The 10703-nt window shown below is 34.0% G+C and overlaps 1 protein-coding gene and 1 non-coding gene across 2 annotated transcripts; one reads left to right on the plus strand and one right to left on the minus strand.

Moving 5' to 3' along the window:
- The first annotated feature begins 1101 nt into the window (after window positions 1-1101).
- Trnas-gcu lies at window positions 1102-1183 on the plus strand. Its single transcript has one exon. It is a non-coding gene; the product is annotated as a tRNA-Ser (tRNA).
- An 8857-nt stretch (window positions 1184-10040) lies between these two features.
- LOC118747070 lies at window positions 10041-10703 on the minus strand. Its single transcript, XM_036481061.1, has one exon. The coding sequence runs from the start codon at window positions 10701-10703 to the stop codon at window positions 10071-10073; it is 633 nt and encodes a 210-aa protein (XP_036336954.1). The 3' UTR covers window positions 10041-10070.

The raw sequence follows: 10703 nt of genomic DNA on the forward strand, positions 1-10703 counted from the left end.
TTCCAGATTTGTGTGATTTTTTCCAGTGCATGGTAAGTATTTTTTTTTGTCAGTGGTAACCCTGATTGTCTAGTTATTGCAGAGTACCATCGATATATACACACATATATGTACATTAGACTGCATCACCAAAAAAGTTGCGGGTTTTCCGGCGGGATTACAAAACCTAGTGTAAATTTTAAGACTTCTACCAAAATATTTCGTTATAAACTTGTAAGGTATTAGTGGAAAGGTATTTTCTCACCCTTTTTTATTTCTTTACAAAAAAAAAATTCATTCACATCCCAATTTTTTCTTTATCAAATACCAACACAACTTAATTCAAAAACAGCATAAAAAATCTCATTGTTTTGATTCCTTAGATTTTTTTTTTACATATTTTTATGCAAACTTTTAAGCTTAAACTGTTTAGTCATCTGAGGTAATTTTTTTCAAAAAATATAAAAAAAGCCAAAAAATATTTAAGAACTCAATTTTTGGAGGCATTTTAAAATCGGCCCAACTCGCGTAAATATTAATATTTTTGTGAGATATTTTGGTGGAAATCTTAAAATATAATAGATCTTAAAATTCCAGTGGAAAAATAGTACCAATTTTTATTTTTTTATGTTTTCATTTTTTTTTATGTATCAGGAAAATAAATCATAGCTCCATTTGACTTTTTGGGAAAGCTTTTAGATTATTGTCCGGATGTTTTTATATGAATAATTTTATTTAGTAAACAAAACTAGCAAAATAACAAAAAATTTGTTATCATTTATACCGCAGTTATGTGTGTACGTATGCATGTGCACACACAAAAAGAACTTCTTTTTAACTATTTAATCGATAAATTAGAATTGCTTTCATTACTGTTCTTCCAGGTTCTTCCATGTTCTTCTTTTTTATTATTGTTTTACTCGCACACATTTACACACTTGAATAAACAATATTGAAAACGAAAAAAAAAATAAAAAAAATGTTTTTATCTCGTAATGTTTGTTGCTGGCATTTAGTGAACTATGCTTTGTTTGCTCAAAACCGATTGCCGATTGCCGAGCGCTGAGCGGAGAATGCGGTCATTATACATACATAAGTTGGTAGTCGCTGCTTTCACAACAAGACGAGGTGGCCGAGTGGTTAAGGCGTTGGACTGCTAATCCAATGTGCTCTGCACGCGTGGGTTCGAATCCCATCCTCGTCGATTAATAAATTTTTTATTAAGAAACTAAAGTGGGGGAAATTTTTAAAATCAGTAATTTAGTGTGACATTATTTAAGGAAGTCGTTCAATACTTAAAATTGCCGAGCTAATAAAAAGAAAGAACAGCTTGTTAAAGCGATTGTATGTATGTATGTAGGTAGCGGCTTTTAAATAAATGTACATAAGTATGTATGAATGTACTGAAGTTGAAGTTCGATTGGCTATTAACTTAAGCCGTAAAATTAGGTCTGCAAAAATGAATACTAAGTATTAGGTACTGATTATTTGCTTAGAAAAACTTCTTTTATAAGCTAAAAATAGAATAAATTTTAAGTTTGGGTTACTAGTTAATTTGAAATTTAATGTTTCGTTGTAGTTGTTGCAAAAAAAACAGCAAACATGTTTCAACATGTTTTTTCACTTTCATTTCGCTTTCTATTTCACTTCATTCGAACCCTTTTCTACCACAATAAATATTTTGTTGCTGATTATTATTTTATTTTTATTTCGGTGTTAAATTTTATATTATTTTTAAAAATGCATACGCGTATTAGAGTCCATACATATTCATATCGGTATGATTGCTATGAACCTTACAAGAAGCTCTTACCTAAACAATTCTCCCGCATTGTTGGTATTGTGCTGTCGCTTGTCATCGTAACGACCATTAAGTGCAAATAAATATTCTATATCGCTCTTTCAATTTGTGGCATGCCACATAGTTTATTTACACCTTGTTGCCTATATTTCATTTACTACACTTTGGCAAAATAAATTTCATTTTAACGCCGGTTCACCCGTGCAAATTTGTGGTGGTTGTTTTATTCGCGTCGCTGTGTGGAAGGAATTGAATTTTTCGCAATATATGTACTCGAAATATAAATATTTTTTATCACTCCTATGAGATGAAACAAATGATATGCCAGTTGCAGCGGAAAGTGTGGGAAATGGTGGAAAAAAGATATAACAATTCTTATCTACTTATTTAAATATTTACATACATACATGCATATGCATGTAAGTATTTAAGTAAATGTACTTTAACAAAATTTTATTTGTAGCAAATGGGTTTGATGATGAGTGCTATGGTGACTAAAAGCTATAGTCATCCGATTTTGCTGATTTCCACTTCAAACTTTCTCTTCATAAGTGAAAGAAATGCAAATTTCAATTTCTTCTTTCCGCCAAGATATGCAAAAAGGGCACAAAATCTCAGGTCTTTATCCACTTAAATGAAAATGTTTTTTTAAATTCAGTTGTATAGGAGCTATAAATAATAGTGGACCGATCGTTAAAATTCTTTTTTTTAGAAGATATTGAATGATTGATTAGCTCACAAAATTTCATGATGTTGGCTGTATACATGTAGGAGTTATATAACAATAGCTCATATCTGAACAATCAGCTATATGGGAGCTATGTAAATATACATATGTTGTAGCGGTCCGATTTGACCGAATCGGAGAAAAGATTGCTACACTAAAAAATTACATTCATTTACCAAATTTTAGTCAGACATCTCGAACACTGATTGACTAGATTGCGTCCAAACAGACAGACGGACTTGACTAAATCGACTCAGCTTGTCGTTCTTATAATTTAAATATACTTTTTCATGGGTCTATATGTTCTTTTTCCGGAATTTATAAACATTAGACCAAAGTTATAATACCAGTTTATGTTCATGAAAGGTATAAAGTTGCCTGTGTACCAAATTTCCGTCGAATATTTTTAAGACTGAGGAACTAGTTTGAATTCAAACAGACAGATGGGCAGACATACCGATGGACATTGCTAAATCGACTTAGCTCGACCTGATCATTTCATATAATCATTTAGGAGTCTATGTCTTCTTCTGTGTATTTTTCTTGAATACAATTATTAAGGACCCACAAAACCCCGAAAAATGCAATGGAGTGACCAATAAAAAATTGTTAGTATTAAAAAATTGTTAAATAAACAATTGGGTACTATTATTGAAAGTCTCTTGAGCAGAAGAGTTATCCGATCGAAAAATATTGACTTTCAAGAAGTCTATACTATTTCTACGAAAAATTTAATTTTTCCCATATAAAAATACCTGGAAAACTTTGAGCGCTTTGAGCGACCTCTAAATATTTTTTTTGATTTCAAAATAAAAAAAATAGGGGTATACTTTTTTCGATATAGAACAATCCTAGGGGGTGAGAGCATTACAATTCCGACTTCACTCTTTTTGGACCACCCTAGTGTATATACTTAAAATAGTAGAGGATGCGCACTACGCCTATAGCTCTATGGTATCTCCATGGCTCATCCCAAGTTTAGTTTCCGCATGAAAATTAAAAGTTGCGTACCAGATGCTCACAATATTCACGATTTGCAGTTTTTTTTTACAAAAAGGCGTTCCAGGTGCCAAAAAATCTTGGAAGTCAAAACACTTTTGTGAGAGTAACTTGCACTCTCTCTCAGTCAGAAGTTGCAGGTTTTAGTCTGAAGTTTTTCTTCCTGCAAGTTCACGAAAAGTGTTGAACGATAGGCAGGGTTGCATTTATAAACAAAAACAGAACGCGGTGAAAGAAAATAAACTTACATGTGTTAAACAATGGAAGTAGTTACAGGTAAAGTGTTTTTTTCGCGTTCCGGGTGACTTTTACTGTTTCGCTGTCGCTCCTCTATTTCAAGAGAATAATTTTGTTAATTGACAGTTTTACAGGTTTTTATACGACGTTATCTGGAAGGCAACTAATAAGTACGTGGACTTCTTGTCCCGAGGGTAACATAAGCAGAGCACACCGTCTTCAAAAGGGGCACAAGTCAATATTATACGTTTGCCAGAAGAGGCGAAAAACTATTTCTTAACACATGATAATCATATGGGCAAGGGAGACTTTACCTTAGGTTTTTTTTTTTTAACAAATTATAACAAACATTTGCTCCTACTTTTGCTGAAAAGTAAGTAAAAGCTCTGTGTACAAATCTAGCGCATAATTTCAAAAATGTCAAATTTTGGGTTGTGCGTCTAAATAGTAGGTATGTTGGAATGTAAAACTCTTGTCACTTTTACTATTCTTATTCATTTTGAATGAGCAAAATACCTGCCACTTGTGTGCAGTTCAATCAGTTTCAATCTTATTCGCTTGTAAAAAACCAAAAAAAAATAAACTTTACAATCAACAACAATGAGCACAATTGTACAACAACAAATATCAATCACAACAAAGCAAACAGCCATAAAGTGCTTACAATTCGATTTATTCGGAGCGAGTGCAAACACACAGTTATACTCCAACGCATGAACATACATACATATGTACATATGAATGTAAGTGAATGGCGGTAGTACAAGTGGAAAACTTTTCGATTGCACAAAGGTACAATAATAATACAATAACAACATAATACGGTTGAAAAGTGTGTGTGAAGTGCATTTGAGTGCTACAACAACGAAAAATAACAGCAATTGTATGTACATTAGGGTGGTAAATAAAAAATTAAAAGTTTTAAGCTCCTACCCGCTAGGATTTTTCTATATGACATATGATATGATTTTTGCCAAAAAGTATCGATAATACTCGTAGCGAACGCAAAAAGTATACAATAATCAGATTTCTTTGCTTTTTTGACCTCTTCCTATTTGTAAATTGAATAGTCACTGCTTTAAAAAGTTTAAATCTGATCTAAAGGAGTTTTTGAAATAAACTTCCAATAAGTTTAGTTTTACGCGTACATATGTAAATAATTTTACTTAAAAAATGAAATCGATGGCTGAGTGGAAGATCGACCTATCTCCGCAGCCAGTTCGAAAACGCTCTATCTCAAAAAACTTTTCAAGAACGCCCTATTTCAGAATTCGTTCCAAAAATGCCCTATCTCAGCTGCTGATTCAAAAACGCCCTATATCAGCATATTTTCAATACATTTGAAGTGGGATAGGGCGTTTTTGAACCGAATTTTGAGATAGGGTGTTTTTCAATTAAATAATGAAATAGGGCGTTCTTGAAAAGTTTTTTGAGATAGAGCGTTTTCGAACTGGCTGCCGAGATAGGTCGATCTTCCACTCAGCCATCGAAATGCAAATGTAGAAAACGAGAAGCAAATATGATGAAGATAATTCTATAAGCCCAAGGGCTTTATTTCCCAAAAAAAAGAAACAAAGCCCGCGGGCGTTATGGCCTTTTATTGGTGGGCGCCATTTCGCTACTTCGAAATGGAAATAACGCCCGCGGGCTTAATTTCTTTTTTTTTTGGGGAAAAAAGCCCATGGGCGTTATATCTTCGGGCGTTATTGCGCTGCACCTAAATGAGCGTTATGTTCATTTTCACAACATTCATATTGGATATCAATGATAATATTCGAACGTTCGCACAATATTTATTGGGTAATTAAAAAAAATACTTTTAATACTTTTTGGCATTCGCGATATTTTTTCAGTACTTGCCAAAAAGTATCGAGTGCTCGATATTACTCAGTACTCATGAAAAGTATCGATATTCTCTACTCGGTACTCGTATCGTTCTATCACTAGGGAAAACACTTTTAGTAGAAATGGTATAGAATTCTTGAAAATTAACATTTTTCAATCGAAAAAATCCGGTTCTCTTCAGAGGACTTCCAATAATAATATCCAATGGGCTATTATCCATTTTTCAATACCAACGATTTTTTATGGTTACCCCATTGCATTTTTTTGGTCTTTTGGAGACCTATAAAAATAGTTTGTATTGAAAAAAAAATAAAAATAAAATAAACAATTGGGTATTGCTATTGGAAGTTTCCTAAAAAGTGACAGAGATTTTCGATCGAAAAATATTGATTTCCAAGAATTCTATACCATTTCAACGAAAGGGAAACTTTGAGCGCTTTGATGCAATTCTAAATGTATCTAATTATTTTTAAAAACAAAAAGAAAGAGTATTATTTTTTCCATTTAGAAAAATCATTTCAACTTTTTTCTCTCGCATGTATTTTTTTGCACCACCCTAATGTACATACATTCAAGTGCGTACTTGCCACATTTTGTTGCCTACATATAGGAGTTTATGCTGCTTATCATTTAGTATTTTTTAGTAGCCGAGCTAGACATCATTGCTTCCTCGTCCACAAAATGTTGATAGACGTAGACGTCTCAGAGTAGACATGCTGCTCGCTGGCCAGTTGAATGCACACCTGAAGATCACAAATAAAGATACTGTTATACGATAATGCTAGTAGATTACACAGTTATACCTTCATACATTTGTGTATGTATGTAAGTAAATAAGTATACGCGAGTGTAATTGATTGCTCGTTCATACATCGCATACTGGTTCCAGTCCTTGCTGACAATTCGTAAATGTGCCTACAATTGAGTTATCGAGTTATTGAGGGAAAATTCGTAAAACGTAAATAAGTTAACTGTGAGTTTCGTTTATTGCATTCCTCATTCCTCATATATAGCTCCTCAAACTCACTTCACTCCAGTTCCAGCGTCAAAAGTATGTATGTATGTACACAAGTTGAGCTATTAAGAGGACACATGATGACTGAAATGGCAATAAGTTGAAAAGTTGCAACGACAAAGGACAATCAACTAGCTGGCCGAACAAAACGTTAGGCCAGTTATATTTACTGCAAAAGGGAAGTAAAAAAAAAAAACAGCAAGGTACGATTGCCCAAATTCATTGTGTGGACAATCAGACAAAATACTATTTGTTGATGAGCACAGAGTACTGAGTATTCATTGTTGTTGTTAGTGTGAGTAATTTTGAAGGTGTACATACATACATGTAGCCACTCTCTGCTAGTTTTTTATTTACTTGCACAAGCTTCTCATAGCCTTCGCCAATTCCTGCTGCTCCTTTACTAAATTATATTTCGCTCAAATACAACACATAAATATAATAACGAAATTACGTCAATTCAGAATTGTTCTGCCTTTGCCAGTAAGTCACTTTTAATGCCGCTCGTTGTCACCTTCCATCGTTGGAGTGCCTACACAGGTACATATCTGGTCTTGCATATGTACCGTCTTGGATATTCGACTAACCAACAGTTTTTGCTTTTGTGTTTGGTATCCTCGTCAGTTCCTTTTATTGCCACTACATTCATATATAGGATTCCTTGAAGGCAAAAGCATTGTATAGGGTGATTCAAGAGTGATGTAGATCTTTCAAAGAAATTATTTGTAATACGTTAATGTTGATTTTTTAATTTTTGCAGACAGTTGGTGCTACACTCAGCGACTCGATAATTCAAAAGGGGATTGAAATATATTGGGAAAATAATATCTTTACACATGTTTTCAATAAGATTAACACCCTGACCTCGAGCCGGCATTAAAAAGAATTGCTTGATTGAAATAATTGTAGCTTACAGGTCTAATGTGCTAGGCTGGGCCCAGCTTCTCCTCTAATTTGCGTTGCGAGCCTTGTTGTTATAACACAGTGTTATGATCTTCAACCATCCGGCTAAGGCGGTCCCTAAGTCATGAAATATGAGCGCTTTAATACCTTGGCTTGGCTGACTATTTATTACTCAGACCTACTTTCCAAAATCAGAAGCTCGTCAGGAGACAAACAGAGTTGTTCCTGAATTCCTCTCGTCTCACCCTATATATGTAGTATGAATAAGTACTACTCATTTATAGTCATAACTATTTTCAGCTATGAATGTCTCTTTGTTTATATCTGATTGTATCTTATGTGGGCCTCATAATACCTTTTCATATGGAAGATGTACATATGTACTAGATATGGATGCACGTCGTTATTTAATAAACCAAGTTCCCTGCAGGAACAAACTTGCATTTGTGAACGAATCTTAAAGCTAAAACTATTACTAACAACCAAACCAAACTTGACAAGGGATGACGGAAATTCGTTCCAAAATAAATCATATTACTAAATACTTGGGCAATCTCGAAGAACTTCGCATTAGAGCAACTATTTCTGAAGCCATTAAGGAGGTGTAAGTTTTAGGCATAAAATCCAGGGCAATTTACGATTATTTTTTTAAATTTCAACTAAAAGCTGAGAGAGATGAGAAGCATGCATAAAAAGTAAAGCAACTGTTGCCATCTAGACTATCGTAACCGGCAATGATTGTTTTGTGTTTTGAGTTTTATAAAAATAAAATCAATTTTTATATAGTAGTAATTTTTTAATTTTTTTTTGTTCTTAGAAAATAATCGTAATTTTTAGATTTTATTTTTGACTTGATAAATAGTCGTTATTTTTTTAGTTTTATTTTTTGCTTGAAATATTTATATTTTATTCATATTTATTTTTATTTTCAGAAATACAACTTAATTTTTGGGTATATTTTTCAAGAAAATGCTCCAGTCGTGAAAGTAAGTGACCACGGTAACTGCTAATGATATCAGGTCCATTTCCAATTGGATTCAGTTGGCACAGAAGGGAAATGACTAGCAAGCTTTACCACTAAATCCGCTTTGCTACAGAGAAGAAGAATATTTTTAGAGCTTCTTAGAATGAGCGACTGAGTGGAGACAGGGGAATGCGAAAAGAGAGGGATAAAGATGCAAGGACAGATAAGTGATGAAGAATAAGATGAAAATGAAGGTGTAGGTGAAGGTGAAGTTGACGATGAAAATGAAGAGGAAGATGAAGATAAAGTTGAAGATAAAGATGTAGATGAACTTGAAGATTAACAAGACGTTGAAGATGAAGATAAAGATGCGATATTAAGATAAAGGTGAAGATGAAAATGAAGATGAAGATGTATGTTGCTCACCCCACCTCGTCGCCGTCTTCTTTTCGTCTTCCCCTCTGTCTCCGTGTTAGTCTTCGTGATCGCCTTCGTGGCCAAATTCGTGGCTTCATCTTCGGAAAATGCTCGTCTTCCACAAATTAAGTTTTATTTTCTAAGAAATAACTTTTATTTACTAAGCAAAACATAAAACTCAAAAAAAATAGCTTTTATAATTTAGTATTTTGTCGGTTCTAGATCAAGTTTTTTTTTAGTTTTTCATTTCGAAAATTGATCGCGAGCCGGCATAATACTAATGTGCAAAGTAGGAAGGTAAATAAAACTAAAAAAAAAACAACGACTGTTTTTAGAGAAAAAACCGAGGGAATAATCATTAAAAAGTCCTTTTTTTCAATAAAAGTTAAAGCCGTTGCGGTACCTTTTAAAGTCTGCACCCTTCTTGTTAGATCCACTTATTTGCTCTCTACTCGGTGATTTGCACTACAGCTTCTTTAACGCATGTGACTAGGCAAGGCTTGGAGTCTTGCCAGCAACCCGGAATTACTTCTTTAATAAATACTTGATTAAATATGATTTGCGCTTCAGGAATTTTCTACAGGGTAGCTTGCGGTATGCCTGCATGTACATACATATGAATACACGAGTATGGAGACGTAAACGAGTATGGTAAATGGCATTTGTGAAATGTCATAAAATTGTATTATTGCATTTGTGCTTGCTTGATTTTATTTCCGTTTCCGTTGTTGTCGAAAATTATGATTGCTAGTTGGTAACGCAAAGCTTTGCTCTGCCTACACATGTCCTCTCATATATTCGTATGTACATATGTATGTATGTATGTACATATGTACAAATGCAGAAAGGAATTCATGTACATACATATGTACGCTTATATCAAGAACAATATTTTAGTCCTTCGCTTTATCGATGATTCATTTATTTATAAAAAAGTGGCTGTTAATTTCACATTAACTTTGTCCTTTTGAAAATAAGAAAAAAACTACTTACTTAAAAAAAATATTAGCACAACACAAATTGCGACGATAGGTTTTTAGCGGTCCAAATATTTAGAAATAATTTTCAAGAAGCTGCCAATATATGCATATATGTAAAAATAAAAAATGTTATGACTTGCTTGCAATCGTAACCCATTAATTTATATTTTTATCGCATTTCAAAATTCAATAAAATAAACGCCTTAAATCCTCAACCTTGAGCAGGTTTTCACGAAAGTGGGAAACTCGGTGAAGACGGCAACCAAATCATTGACCGAAGTCTTAGCGCATCCACCATAGGTACTTGACGTAGATGGCAATTTCTTCGACAGGGAAATCGTCTTGGATATCTGATGCTTTAGCGTAATCGTTTTACCCAATAATTTGAAGAAACATTTGATTGGAGTCGTCTTCTTGGCATCTGCTGCCGCGTCCAAAGCACCGTTGTGGCATACATTGGTGTTCACGTTGATGATGTCGTTGGTGGTATTCACAACAGCTTGCACTTGGTTAACAAGCGCATTAAATTCCTTCGAAGCGCCGGTATTGCAGTCTTGAACAGCATCCAAGAAATCCACACCAGCCGTACGAATGGTTAGGACACGTTTAACGGTACAGTTAACACCTTTCAGCGTACGCAGGCTAGCTCTGATGGTCAAATACAAGAAACCTAAAATGGAGAATGCTTCTTCATCGGTCGTATCCTCGGCATATTCCAATGGTGTAAATTCCTCTAGTTCTTCACTTTCGATAGAGTAATCAATACCGGACTGAGGATAAGCGGCAGCGACTGCCAGGCACAGTCCAAAGATGAGGGCGAGCACAGTTACTTTCAT

Source organism: Rhagoletis pomonella, unplaced genomic scaffold, assembly GCF_013731165.1.
Source record: "Rhagoletis pomonella isolate Grant_MI unplaced genomic scaffold, Rhpom_1.0 Rhpom_scaffold_00011, whole genome shotgun sequence".
NCBI classification, from domain to species: Eukaryota; Metazoa; Arthropoda; class Insecta; order Diptera; family Tephritidae; genus Rhagoletis; species Rhagoletis pomonella.

Coding starts and splice junctions, on each gene's coding strand:
- LOC118747070 (XM_036481061.1), bottom strand. CDS start 10,703: ATGAAAGTAACTGTGCTCGCCCTCATCTTTGGACTGTGCCTGGCAGTC.